Raw genomic sequence first — 15,622 nt, forward strand, 5'->3', positions numbered from 1 at the left:
AGAAGTGTTTTACTGTATACATTTTATTGTATATTTCAAACATACCAGGCTAGGATTCTTAAAAACACTCAAAATTTGTTCTAAGATTCACACTTTAGTATAAAATAAATTCTTAGTAAAGAAGAAATTCTAAAGTCATATTCATGTATACACGGTAATGTTTTTAAAAATGAGCCTCCAAATTCCAAATTCGAAACTTTTCTCATTTATCTTACACATGTATGCTCCTGTACGAAATGTTAGAGCAAAACCACCACCAGTTTGGTTTTGTTGAGTTGCCACACTTATCTTGTAACCATTTTGATATATGTGCATGCTCTCTGTTACATGTATCGCTCTCTGTAAACCTGCACGCACCGGTTACATTCATATCACTATTAATGCTGTGACTTGTGCTATGATTCTATTCGTTTTCACAGTGGAACAGATCAAGCTTTTACAATACAAAATCTTGTTAAGAATTATACATATGAAACATTGAGGAAAGGGAATAAATTGTAGTTTTTAATGAAATTCTTCAAAAGAAAAAGAAATGATAAAAAATGTTGATCGATGTATATTTAAATTTTGTAAAATTACTTTTGATGCTTGTATCTAATTGTGTAATTGACAAAATCTTTGTAGCTTTTGGAGATCAGGTCTTCCAACAATCTGTCAGAATTTCCATGGATATCAATTCCGCCCCGTTATTAGCAGACCTATTTTGTATTCAAATAAAGCAGGATTTATTTAAAATCTTGTACACGAGAAGCAGTGACCTTCAACACGACATTTAATATATCGACGGCGGATTATCCATTAACAGTTACTTCCATTCATTTTTCGATTGAATTATCCCAGTGAACTTGAAATAAAAGACACCAAAATCCTGACACATCTGTTTTATGTCTGGATATTTTACTAAAAAAGACATTAGTAACCTAACAACAAAACTTTATAATAAACGTGATAACTTCAATTATATTATCGTCAACTTCCCTTATTTACGTAGCAATAAACCCTTATCACCTGCCTACGGGGTTTATGTTTCCCAGTTGTTTCGATGTGTAAGAGCATGCTCACGCACGAAAAATTTCTAAAACGAGACAAGCTATTAACCAACAAGTTGATGAAACAAGGATGTCAAGTCTCGTTTAAAGTCACCATTTGTCAAGTTATATGGTCGATACAATGATCTTGTCAGAAAATACAATCAATCTATCGTTAAGTCAAATGCTGCCTGATATTTTTCATACTAATTGTTAGGCACATATTTATACACTAAATTGTCTTTTTCCCGGAACAAGACAAGGAGCAAACGGCAGGTGTGACTGGTCGGCAGGGGATGCTCATTCCTCCCAATTTCATTTGTTTAAATGGACGTATGAATTGGATTACTGTTCGTTATCTCCATATTTCAATCAATGGACTTTAGAGCTTGATTATTGTTTGTTATTTTCATATTTCATTTCACCTTTATCAAGTGCATATGAGGATTATGGCTCCCAGTTGATTCGATACGCAAGGGCATGTTCTACGTGCAAACAATTTCTAAACCGAATCAAGCTATCTACAAACAAGTTGATGAAAAAAGAGAATAAAGAGTCTCGTTTATGGTCCTCATTTGCAAGTTATTAGTCGATTCATGACCTTGACAGTAAATACAGTCTATCATAAGGTCCTCATTTGAAAGTAATATGGCGATACATGACCTTGTCAGCAAATACAGTTTATCATTAAGTCGAATGTTTAGTGGCGTTTTTCATACTAATTGTTAGGCCATTTAAAAAAAAAATACATATTTTTTTACGTTTGAAACATCATGAAAAGGAGAACATGGCTGATGTGACCAGTCGACAGGGAATACTTTCTCCTTCATCACACCTGATCTCACCTCTGATGTTTTTCGTGGAGTGTGTTTGCTCTTCTTCCGATTTGTATTGTTTTAATGGTCTTCTGAGCCCGATTTCTGTTCGTTATCTCCATATTAATAATTATTTCTAGACATAGTGCCGGTTTGGGTTTAGGGTAAGTGATATATGTCACGTTAAATCTCGACACACGTTGAAGGTCATTGTCTTTATCACTATGGATACCCACTGTAATATCTGAAGAAAAGCGTTCAAACGATCTGGATCTATTTTACAAGCGGAGATACGTATACGTGTTTAAATTAAAGATATTCATGAGCATCACCTACAGGTGTTGAAGATTGTTTTTTTTACTTGTACGTAACCATTTAAGATTGTTAGGCACTAAAAATTTGTTAAGATAATAAAATGATGATTGTATAAAGATTTTAATTTTTTTCCTGAAGTTGCATGCAGTAGTGAACCATTCTTATCTTATTTGAATGCTTAACTTTTATTTGAAAAAAATTAAAATAAAATTTTTCTTTGTACTAGAATCGCTTAAATTTAAATTAACAATTTGATCACCTTAATTTTTGGTTTGACTAAACCACGAAAATAAAGAAAATTGCTCAACAAAAACGACGAAAACGATTTTTTTTTTTTACAAATGTTGAAATAAATAGGAGTGTAATCTCCGAATCATATTGTCAGTTCAGGTCTGATTCATTTCTCAGTTGCTATTGGTTTGTTATTCTGATGAGCAGCGTAGACGCGGACTTGTAAAGCTTGTAAAGGATAAATACCTAGAAGCTATATGAATTCGTGATTTCTATCTTATGATATTTTTAAGCGAGTATTATGTTTCATTACAGATGCTTAAACTGCGTACGGATTCTACCTGGCAGGTTTTTCAAGAATGGGATACGGTAAATCTTATTATAGAAATATTTAACATTATCTTTGGTTTTGATGATCTCTGTAGTATTCAGTCACATTTCAAAGAACCTGGCCTTTTTTTCTTGAAATTTACCAGAAAACTTCATAAAATCATGACTTGCTTTTAACATAAAAGTTTCCTAAGCAAAAATTATTGGCACCTGATCCTGCATATCTTTCCAGAGGCCGGTGTTTGCTCACAATTTGTATTTTGAAATTGTACTTTGAGCATGACGTCTATTCGTTATCTTTAAATTTCACGGAAAAGGTGAATTTATGTTACTTTAAGATTATGCTTAAAAGTGAATCTAAAAGTTGATGTAGAAAAAAAAAAAATAGCGGCCAAGTTGAATGTCGTTATTTAAGGATGAGGTTTACTCTGACTTTTAGCTGACGAAAACGGAATACTATAAAGTACAATATGTTAAATAAAAAAATTGTTCTAAATGGACAAAATAACTAAGTTATAACTTAATATCAATTGTAAGATTTAAATATTTTATTATTTGTAGAAAATATGCAAAAACAAATGTGAAATATATTCGCGATGCAGAGGAAATTCGGACTAAATGAATTTTTTTTTTTCATTTTTGTCACAATTTTTTTCTTGCAATGTCATTCACAAAGTTAAGATTCTCTGTGTTTTTTAAACATATTTTTGCAAATATTGTGAGTGTTAAAGTATTCTTTAAAATAATTGAATGACTTGCAATCAAGAATTTCAAAAACATGAACAAAAACCACTCCAGAAAACATATTTCAGTCATTATTCGATCATTGACTTCATATTCTTTTTATTCAAGCAGAATAAGGGCAACAAAAGTAAACTAAGACTATAAATAATTTAGAGTTCTTATCATTCAGATTTTTTGTAATATTTGATTCAAATGGGTAAAAATTTAAAAACTGATAGAGAAAATTCGGACTGTAATAATTAATAAGGTTATGGCTCAAACTCTAATTGTTTCTGTATATATAACAAAGCTATTCCATTCCTATTATATTTCGTTATTAAAGGGTTTTGTTGCTTTAAATATTTTGTGAGTAAAGAAAATATTAGACATAGTGTGAAAAATTGAGGTATTTTCCGAGAAATACTCAGGGACCACTAGAATGAAATGTAGGTCATTGACCTAGTTATTTGAAAGTGAATAATAATACTACAATTATTGGTCTACAATGTCCAGTAGGTTGTTTTTCATTCTTACAATGTATCAGTGGAATTTTTTGATATCTGAGTAAATGTCATCCTTAAGGTTTCAGAAGCCATTGACATGCAGCCATTCAGCCATTTACTTAAAAAGTGTAAAATGTACGCAAATGTTAAAGATACACTGTGACGGAAAAACGGGAAAATTGACAAAAGCAGAATTTTTGCAAGACACATGCAATTTTTATTCAATTCTTGAAAGTATTAGGTTTAAGAAAATTACAGGTTTCAGAACCTAAAAATCTAATTTTATGGAGAAAATAAAAATAAAAATAATTTTAGTTTGCCCAAACTCGAAAATATTGTTTCACTTCTTCCTCTTTAAGGCACGCATGTGCAGAAAGTTTGAGAAAGTTACCATGGTGTCAATTCCATAGATATACATGTCGCATGACCGAGGATTTTGATTAAATCTTTAAAAAAAGATGATCAGAACGTATTCCTCACTTTTGATTGCTCCAATTCAATGATGTTTACAAGTTTCACGCAAAAATAATAGACACAATACCTTGACATTATTGACAGTGACGATAACAACCACGCCATAGATACAACTTTTCTTTTTCCGGCACTTACATTTTACAGTCTTTCTTGCTTTTACCGTGCAGTTAAGATCTCAAAACGTCGCCTTATTCATATTTCTCATAAATCTTTAGCTTTATGAAACAATTATCTTAAAAGAAACGCATGATATTGACTCACTTTGTAACTTTAACTTCACCCCTGCTGTGTAAATGTCCTTTTTGCGATATGTTCTCAGGAAACTGGTGAAAATCAGTTTATAGTACCTTCTAAGCATTCTGAAAGGTAACTCAAAGGTAATGTCACCACTGCTATAAAATCTCTTACGTTCGAAAATTTTCAACAAAACTTTATATACTAATGCCTCTAACTTTTTTGACATTTGCCCTTAAATTTCATTCAGATTTATGCGATACTTCATGAAATATTAGAATAAACTTAACTTTGAGGCTCGTCTATCTCCTCACGGCAAGAATGTACCGACGTCATCATGACGTTTCTATTAGACACTCATTTTGAATTTGAAGATACATAAAATTTGCGCAAAAAAGAATGGATATTTTGTTACAATAATTTATATAATAATTAATAATAATAAATAATTTAATGCTACAATTCAAAGCAAGAATTTTTTTATAGCAAAATAGCTGTAAAGAATTTTAGAAAGAAAAGTGAGAAGATTAAAAAAGATAAGTGGATGAACTGTAAATGAATGCCAAAAAGCTAACGTCATAACGTCGTTGGTAACATTCTTGCCGTGCAGCGACCGTCAAAACTTAATGTGTAGTTTATCTTAATATTTTAAAAGTATTTTGTATTTCTAATAAAGATTTTATGGCAAAAATCAAAACAGACAGGGGTTTTAGTATGTCAAATTTTGTTGACAACATTTGATTATTTAAACTTTTATAGCAGTTGTGATATCCCTAACAAAAAATACTATAGTTAACTATAGTTTACTATAGTTAACTATACTTAATTATAGTGATAACTTTGACACTTTGAAAACTTTGATTTACTAAAGTGATAACTTTGACACTTTGATTTACTATAGTGATAACTTTAACACTTTGATTTACTAAAGTGATAACTATGAAAACTTTGATTTACTATAGTGATCACTGTGCAAACTTTGATTTACTATGGTGAAAACTTTGATTTACTATAGTGATAACTTTGATTTACTATAATGATAACTATGTCACTATAGTGATCACTTTGAAAACTTTGATTTACTATAGTGATCACTTTGACACTATAGTGATCACTTTGAAAACTTTGATTTACTATAGTGATAATTTTGACACTTTGATTTACTATAGTTAACTATAGTAAACTACAGTTACAGTACAGCTCACGAGTTTCTTCCACCCCACCGTGGAAAACACACGGTGGAAAATACCCCGTGTTACACCGTGTACACGGAGTTCCACCGTGTGCGTATATTGCGATTACACCAAAAACGCACCGTGTTACACCGTGGACATTACCATTTCATCGGGTGACCCTCCGTGTTCCACCGTGCAAGAAAATTACGGAAGAAAATGGTTTGTTTATAAAAATAAATTTTAGAATTGAAATCATAGGTATGTTGGTTTAATTGCTAGAAAGAAATAGTAAATGAAAAATTATTTAATTCAAACATCTCACTATCATACATGTAAGGTCGTAACATAACAGCGGCGTTCACTGTAGACTTTGGTTCACCGTTGACGGTATACATGTATATATCAATTAAATAAATATATTTTGATTTCTGTTATATTTCATATTCATTTGAAAAAAAAAACAACTACATGTCGATTGTGCAAATTAATACATTTCTGACGTATGCTATAAATGAGCAGGTACAAATCCAAGTACATTGTCTTTGAACTTAATAATTATTCAATGCCAAACATAGATACGGATCGATAATTTTAGTTGTTATTTTCTCTGTGAAATAATATGGTATTAAAGGTATTGACAGTAAAGGCATTTACAAATAATACCTATGATATCAGATAACTAATTTAGCATCATCTGATCACTACATCTTAAATAATAATAGTGAAAAAAAAATGTCGAGTCAGTATATTATGATATTCATATGGTATATGAATTAAGTCTTATTTTGCAGAAATAAAATTTAAAAAAGTAGACCACTTATCAATGAAGATACTAAGTTGCTACATGTGAGGAAGAAAAAGTATATGTACATGCAAAAAAAAAAAAGCAAAACACGTAGCATTCACTACAAAATCTTATACGCAGTTTGGTAGTCGTACAATCGACAAATTCACATGAAAATCAAGCAGTTGTATGCATCCATTGATTAAACTTGACATTAAGAGACATAAATGTAAAAAAAATTCAATGTTTGAACGTTTATTTCTGTCGAATATGTAAAGTGTCAGTATTTCTATCTGGATATTCTTTTTTATTACGTACTTAATCTTCTACGATCAGTACGAAAAGTAAAAAAAAATCGCTTGAACTGCCAATGCAACATTCTAAAAATTCTTTTACAAATTATATACTATTCACTTTTTTCATAATAATTAAAAATTATTTTGAATTCCATATTTTATAATGTTAAGATACGAGAGAGAGAGAGAGATATTTTACTTTCAGGTTCATCCTTCTTTTTTTTTTCTCTCATATACATCTAATGTATCTCTCTTATTTTATTTTTTTTAAGAAATCATAGTTCACCTCCAGTTTTTATTAATCGAAACGAAATAGAATCGGTGCAATTTAGGTACAAGTTCAACGCATCACACACGGAATCCACGTGCTCCACCTGTCAATCAAATACCGGATATCGATGAAATGCAGAAACTTCTCGTGTATGTATGGAGTCGCCCTTGGCTAATATATTTCACACCTGTTCAGAAGAAAAATATATTGGGACATTCAGTTGCTGTGGCCCTTGGGACATTATTAACTCTAGGCGAGTGTATACTATACACCTCAGCTGGCTTCGAAACTTACACGTGTCGGGAAGTTAATTGGAACTTGAAAAATAAACAACTATTTATTTAATTGTTTAGAGAATTTTTAGTACAGCAACTTATTTAAAAAAAAAAAAAACAAGTTTCAGTTACAAACGAATATTATTCGAATATTAATCAACTGGTTTTATATAAAGTCGTTATGTACTGTAACATAACTTACTGGTGAAATGAAGAAAAAAAAAATCATAACTCTCCATGTCGTAAAATTGTCTCTCTTTCGTTGATTTTATTTATCATTAAAATGTTATTTTTGAAAAGGATTAGAATAAATCCTTAAAAAGGACAGGTAATACAATAAATAGACATATGTAAATATTGTTCTTTTTTTAACATGTCCGTGTAGAAATTACCCATAAAACTCATTATGGAAAGGGGGGCTGTTATTACATGTAGGGAGAGCACATATACAGTATGCTTGCTTTTATTTAATGGTTTGAAAAATCTCCGCTACGTACTAGTAAAATATAAAATTTTCAATCTAGTTTTTCATATCTCCTATGCATATGCTTAGTTAGGCAGTGAACCTATTAACAATTAAAGCAGACTTTTTTTTCCATACACGTTACGGAAGAAAACTGTTTGGCTTTTTAGTTTTTACATCATTGTTTAACATAGAACATATTGCAGAAATATCATTTTCATTGAATAGTATCATTGGAAATTTTTTCCAATATGGACGTCATTGACAATTGTTGAGCATAATTATTAATAACGTTTCACATCTTATTGTTTACATATTGTGATTATTCTTGGCGACAAGTTTTGTGGAAATGTTGTGCCCATAATGCTTCGATCTGTACACAAAATGCAAGTTAAATATTAAGGTTTATATTTTACACATAATTCTGAACAATTACAGACACAGATGAAAAAGTGGGGCATCTTCAATACCTGAATATCAACATTTCATATTTTCTGATGGGCTGGACAGAGATTTACTCATTACACAGAGACTACATCGGGTCTCATCTCAATATGGGTTCCATTACGGGACGGAAATTTAAGTCAATCTTTTCATAACTATTTTTTTTCATCCGATTCAAATTAAATTAAACAATATTTTTCCTGTGTCGTAATTTGATGTAGTAATTATTTACATATACACCAGTTTCTACAGTAATTTATAATTTTAAAAAAAGTACGTCGGATAAGATAATCAATTGACAATTCCACATGGATTTCCTGAGCACAGTACAAATGCAGAATATTCCTTTCTTATTTTTTTTTTTTAATTTAGAATTTAGCTTTTGTTTTACAAACAAAATAATTTTTAAGAAGATATCTTCCAAATAACACAAGATTGCTGACTGGATTGTAAAATTCCGTCTTTGTTAAATTCATTGACACGTCAGTACAATATCGAAAGTAGGAAAATGCACGCTGCGGATGATATGCATTTCAATGCTTTTTATTCTAAAATCTTCAATGAATTATATTAAAGTCATTTCATACCACTTAACGTTGATTAACCAGCACGGAGTTCCACGGAGCAAACGCACCGTGTCCCACCGTGTACACACCGTGTCGCACCGTGTGCCAGCTTAGCGCTTAAAACGAAACATCAAAGACACCGACATTTTTCAAAGTCCACGCAAAAGCGTGGACCAAGGGTCCACCGTGGCCGGTGTTTTCCGGAATATACTCGTGAGCTGTACTGTAACTATAGTTTTTTTTTTTTTTGTTAGGGATTACTTTTAGATTGACTCTCGCATTTACTTATTGTATTAATTCTCCTTCAACTCCATATTTTATGCACATGTACCAAGAGGAAGATTTGTTTCTTCAACTCACCCTGCAGTTCCCCTTATATTCACAATTCTTGTTCAATTGCTACTTACAGTTTTTTTAACCTATGGACACAACACAACAATTGTTCTATGCAAGCGTAACATTGTAATGAAATATTATGTAGACAATTGCAATATATGCAGATGTGTGTGATTTTTCTACGACGTCACATTGTTGAAAATATACTAGGAGCAATTTTTTTTTTATTTGTAAAAGGTCTGACAAGATATACATTTTAAAAAATGAATATATTACTCATGACATTTTGTAAATCTTGCTTTACCCCTAATCACATGCGCCAAAAAAGAGCACGCTTCAAAATGTGACTATATCTGTAAAGTTTGCATACCGTATATAAATGGACTCATGTAAAAGGGTCTAATGAGAGTTTAATAATTTCTACTTTTTTTTTCGAGCTGTAAATTGCATCAGTGTCCCATATTAATTTTTGAGAAGAAGGGTTGCATTATTCGATATCCATTAAATAATAAGCAACCTAGTTTTTACCAGATTATACGATAACAACTTGTATTCATCGGGAAAAAAATACTGATTTTTTTTTCTTCATATTACTGGTAAAAGAATTTTTTTATGAGCATTCTTAAAATAACACACACAAAAGATATCTGAATAAATATTTTTATAAAATTTTCACAAAACCATAAATGAACCGAAGGATTTCTAACTCAAAAATTTAGTAAATCACTATAGGTTCTCATTTAATCTACGCATAATAGGTTTTTGTTCGATTTTTAACAGGTTAAAATATATCTTTCATAATCAAAATTCTTCCTTAGTATATATTTTTAACCATGAAAAATTCATCTCGTGATAGCCAGGTTTAATGAAGAAGAGAAAAGGGAAAAAGTTTAATGTGAGTGAAATTACAGGCATTTATCTGAAAGCGGGTGATTTTTGTACGTTAACTCTGTTTAGCTGTTATATGTACTGTTAGCATTTATCCAGCACTATACTGCCCAGCAAAGATGCGGAAGTTTTGTAAAAATAATGTTTTGCGAATCAAACATAACTTTGCCTCAAATACATTCTTGCAGATCTAGAGTAACAAATCCTGGATAAAATAGCCACAGCAATTATTAGGGTCTTTCTTTTCCAACGACTTCCTGCTTTTATTTTCTGACAACCAATTTTGTTCTCCCGGATTCTCAGAAAAATATAGACTCACAAATATCTCGCAAAGTTTGACAAATTTGCTATCATATCTCCGTACCTGTAAACATTTTGTTTAAACATAAAGAAGAAAATGTGTTAAGAAATACAAGATCTTTTTATAGATATGAGGAAAAAGGGACTGATCCCTCAAATTAAGGGATCAGAAGGGCTAAAAGACTTTTTTCGATAAATCTTTAACGATCAATATTTTGTTAAACAATACTGAAGCAGAAATGTTCATCTTAATAATCTCCAACAATATATTATAAAGTTCTGATCATATATTTTGAAATGAGGGGCCATAAGGGACCCGAATGCCAAATCTCTGAACTTTATATCTCAGCAAAGAAATAATATATAAATAAGCGATTGCGAATGAAATAGGGTGAATTCACCAAGCATCGGACACCCTCGCACTTCAACAAGTTCTAGCGATATCGCTACCGACCGAATGTTATCAAAATGGAACTTAACGTGTAGTATGTGGTTAAAGTATAAATTTTTGACACAATCGTGCCCTATTTATCGAGAAAATACCATTAAAAACCGATTTTTTCGAAATAAGTCAGAATTCACCATGGATCGGACAATATTCACCATGCATCGGACATACGATATTAAAACCAGAAAAATAGCATACCTTGATCTTGGTGCTTTAAAATTAGTGATATCGAAACATTTTTATCTTCTATTTAAAAATTAACCTTCTAATTAAATTTGAATGACTATTTCGATCCACAAATGTGAAGAGATATTTAGTTGCATCACATCGCCTTAGAAAAGATTTACAATGCTAGTAATATGGCAACTCGCGCCTTTGTCGCGTGAATTATCATCATCCAGTTTACATGGTTTAAAGAAATAAGTTAAGTCCACTTCTAGGCGACATATACCGATAATTTCTATTTTCACTGAAAATTTAGAGTTTCTATTTTCTATCTCCGTAAAAAACAGCTGTCACTTGGGTTTTATATGAAAATGGAAGTGATTACCCATGCATCGGAAAGTGTCCGATGCATGGTTAATTAGTGTCCGATGTACGGTGAAATAAACATGCTAGTTAAAAACAACTCTAAAAAATATTATACAAACATTTAAGTAAAATTTGTGAAAAATTTCTGTAAAATTATCAATCATTGATAAATTTTACCTAGGTCTGACCCGTTCCGTTGACGTCTATTTAAAAGATAGACAACTCTAAAAATTGCAAAATCGTAAATGATGATGCAAAATATGACGTAATTTCAAGGCCATTCTTGTGGTATTTTTATCACAATACGAAAATAAAAATCGGCATCATTAAAAAGTTTAAATCTTCACCTTTAGGACCGAAACAAGTAAAAACACGGGGAGACTCGGGTTCAGTGAACGTTTATTGCTTCAAGTTGTCCGAAGCAAGGTATGTGTCCGATGCATGGTTAACTCACCCTATGTTGTGAATTATGGTCTAAAATATATGCGACCTTTAAATTTTTGCAAAACGGCCCCATTAAGGACATGAAGGGCTGGCCCCTAAATATTTCTATTAAACATAGCTCGAAAACGAAAAAGAAATTTCTGAATAGTTGTTCAACAAAAAAATCTTTGAAATCAATAGCCCTATCATTTGAAAAGAAGAAAAGGGGGCTGGCCCCTTTAATTAAGGGCTCAGAAGGGGCAAAAAAGACTTTCATTTATAACTCTTTAAGGATCAATATTTTGTTATAAAGTACTGAAGCAGAAATGTTCACCAGTATATTATAAAATTCTCATGATATATCGTAATAAGGGGCCACAAGGAACCAAAATGCCAAATCTTTGAACTTTGTATCTCCAGAAGAGGAAATATTTTGATATACAATATTGAACAAAATATGTTCAGAATAATGCTTCAAATAAAATACAACTTTTCACCTTCTGAAAAACGGCTGGAACCTTAATACTTATGTTCCACATATTTCGAAAACGAAAAGAAATTTCTGATTAGTTGTTGACCAAAAAAAAAAAAAATCTAAACCACAAACCCTTTCATTCGAACAGAAGAAAAAGGGGATGGTCCCTCAAATTAAGGGCTCAGACGGGTCAAAAGACTTCAATCTCTAACTCTTCAACGATAAAAAAAAATGCTGAAAAATTACTGAGCAAAAAATATTCATTTAACCATTTGGATTGATAGAGTGGAAAAAAATATCCTTTATTACGTAATTAGTGGCCGTAAGGTGCATATGCTAAATCTTTGACTCTTTATCGCTCCAAAAGTGGAAATATTTTGATAAGCAATATTGAACAAAAGATGTTCACGATAGTGTAATATACTGTAGATTCCTAAATATACGCGAGGAATTAATTATCGCGTAATTACGCGAGAAGCACCACTCATTATATGTCTCAGTTAATTTGATATGCAAGAGCATGCTCTACGTATGTACAATTTCTAAAACGAGGTAAATTAATGACAAAAAAGTTGATGAAACAAGAATATCAGCAGTCTCGTTTAAAGTCATCATTTCGTAAGTTCTATGGTCGATAGAATGACCTTGTCAGGAAGTACAATTTATCATTGAGTCAAATGCTGACTGATGTTTTTCATACTAATTGTTAGGCCATTATTTACACACTGAAATGTCGACGGATTTTTCCGTTATTTCCAGATCATGATAAGGAGCATACGGCGGGTGTGACCGGTCGGCAGGGGATGCTCACTCCTCAATGGCACCTGATCCCACCTCTGATGTTTTGGAGGTCCGTGTTTGCTCTGCTCCTATTTTGTATTGTTTAATGGACTTTTGAGCTTGAATACTGTTCGTTATCTCCATATATTATCATCTTTTCACAATATCTCAGTCAATATGTCATCGAATAATCGGACAAAAGACTTACTCGTTGCTCGCAACGAGATCTCATCTAGTTATTGTTATTCTTTTGTTGAAAGAATGTGCATGCGTTTTACTCACGTAAAGATGTATTTGAAAAATATGTATGTATGAAAGGAAGTTTTTTTTTTTAAATCTTGTGAATTCTCTAGGAAAAAAATAGAGTTGTACTTAGCCTCCAAAATGCATAAAAATCTTAAGCTACCGTTATGATCTGTATGAAATAAAACATTTTCTCAGTTGAGCATTTATTAGAACAAAAACAAACCCTGAATAGGTACAAGCTTTACGTATGTCCAATGTAATTATCTTTTTTATAATATTTTCTTTTTAGCATCCTTTCCATGATTTTTGGATTTGCTTGTGTTTTTATCTTTATGTATTTGGTGGAGGATATAGTACTACACGTAATAAAATACACTCCAAGAAGCCAACCCCTCAACACCCAACCATCTGTGAAAGAAAAAACGGTCAAGCTTAACAATGAAGCAATGAAAAATCTAAATTCATCGGCCACAAGGAAATTAAAAAGTTTACATATAGAGAGGACTCCTGTGACATTGAATCTAAAAAATACTATCTTATTCACAGAAGGGGAAAAACCAAGATCTTTAACAGTAAGTGCTTGAGTCTTCTAGGTCTTGTAGAGTTTTATAGAAATTTATTTATACACACAACGATACTCATTTATTATTAATGAATAAATATATGGCCTGCTATGGAAGAATTTAAATATTGTTTAGTTTAAGCAAAAAATAAAGAAATAAAAAAAATAAAAATCAATTTAATTGAAAAAAGACTTTAAAAATCACACCTACAAAACCAAAACTATTCAAAGAGGAAGAAATAAATACAGAGGAAAGTACTAACATTAAAAAAAATTCGTGTGTGTCGCAGAAAATTACTTTATTTATTTTCCAGATTTTACACCAATTGGTGGGTCGGACTGGGGATTTCAAAGCACTGTTCATTGCATGGATGTAAATGAAACCACGCTCATTAAGTCGAATGTAGAAGGAGAACAACTTAGTCCTGGATGCTCAAACAAAGACGTTCATCTAGAAACAAAGAATCATTCAAAAACTACTCCTGTCTTTACATTTCCAGATGAATGCCTTAAAAGAGTCATTACGAAATTCTGCACAGACGATCTCCCTGTTCCAAATATTGTTCATTATATATGGATTGGAAAGCAGGAATTTGAGTTCATTTATTTTGTTAGTCTCTATAGCACACACAAAAACCAAAAGCCCTGTCTATTTTTTCTTTATTATGATGTTTTACCTTCTGGAAAATGGTGGGGTATACTTTCAAAAATTGTAAGAAATATTGTATATGTAAAAATAACACCACCCACCGAAATTTCAGGAAAGAAGATCAAATGGGTGCAGCACAAGTCCGATATCTTGAGACTCAGAATATTAAAAGGTACATTGTACCAAGTCCGATTAAATTTTTTTTTCTTATTTTACAGAAAACACTCAAATTTATTAGATTCTTATAGCAAAAAATTCGAAAGATTTTTTTTTTTTAATTTTGTATTGAAATTCTTTTTTGTAGAATATGGTGGCATATACTTTGACACGGACCAATATGTTCTTAGATCGCTAAATGAATTCAGAAATAAGGATTGTACCTTAGGAATGGCGCAAGATGATGCAATGGCAAGTGCGTTGTTAATTGCAGCTAAGAATGCCACATTTATTAATCTATGGATTGATAGTTACAACTCCTACGATCCAAACCACTGGGGCGGAAACTCAGTAGTTATGGCAAGAAAACTCTCCTTAAGATATCCACAATATGTTCGTGTGTTTGAGCATCACTGCCTTTTCTCTATACATGATAAGTTTTTTTATGACCATAACCAGAACTACAAATGGTCCCACAGTTATGGGCTTCATCTTTATGGTAAAAGAGAGCGGTGGAAGGAAGTCCAAAAATGGAATTTATTAACTATAAGAAAATTAAACAATACGATTGGTGCAGTTTTCAGATATATCCTCTTTGGAAATAAAGAATTGTGTAATTAGTCTATCGAAACAAAAATCAGTTTCCGTTTGATTAGCTAACTTCTTATGCTCAAGACATATTATCAAAATATTATATAAAGCACAAATCAGGAGAGTTATCTTATTATTCGAAGTAGAAATAGGTTTATAATAACAACACGACATAAACAATCTTTGAGAGGGACGAACGTTATCAAGTATTCCTTGAAATCTTAAAATCTTTATACCACCTACTACAAGAATATTAAAGATGACAATGGCAAACAATTCTCAACTGTTATATATAATATCTAAATAAAGA

The 15,622-nt window shown here is 31.4% G+C and overlaps 1 protein-coding gene across 1 annotated transcript; it reads left to right on the forward strand.

The window, feature by feature from the left end:
- The first annotated feature begins 1,815 nt into the window (after nucleotides 1-1,815).
- Nucleotides 1,816-15,342, forward strand: LOC133178288 (uncharacterized). Its single transcript, XM_061313023.1, has 4 exons — nucleotides 1,816-1,892; nucleotides 13,853-13,926; nucleotides 14,231-14,737; nucleotides 14,870-15,342. The coding sequence occupies exons 1-4, from the start codon at nucleotides 1,816-1,818 to the stop codon at nucleotides 15,340-15,342; spliced, it is 1,131 nt and encodes a 376-aa protein (XP_061169007.1).
- The last annotated feature ends 280 nt before the right edge of the window (nucleotides 15,343-15,622 follow it).

Source organism: Saccostrea echinata, unplaced genomic scaffold (genome assembly GCF_033153115.1).
Source record: "Saccostrea echinata isolate AGI-Se365-2 ecotype Australia unplaced genomic scaffold, CSIRO_AGI_Sech_v1 ptg000002l, whole genome shotgun sequence".
NCBI classification, from domain to species: domain Eukaryota; kingdom Metazoa; phylum Mollusca; class Bivalvia; order Ostreida; family Ostreidae; genus Saccostrea; species Saccostrea echinata.

What these genes read in the sequence shown, in the direction of transcription:
- LOC133178288 (XM_061313023.1), top strand. Translation starts at nt 1,816, where the DNA reads ATGGCTGATGTGACCAGTCGACAGGGAATACTTTCTCCTTCATCACAC. An exon ending in AAAAACCAAGATCTTTAACA is followed by an intron (nt 13,927 to 14,230) that starts GTAAGTGCTTGA and finishes TTTATTTTCCAG; the next exon opens with ATTTTACACCAATTGGTGGG. An exon ending in GAGACTCAGAATATTAAAAG is followed by an intron (nt 14,738 to 14,869) that starts GTACATTGTACC and finishes TCTTTTTTGTAG; the next exon opens with AATATGGTGGCATATACTTT.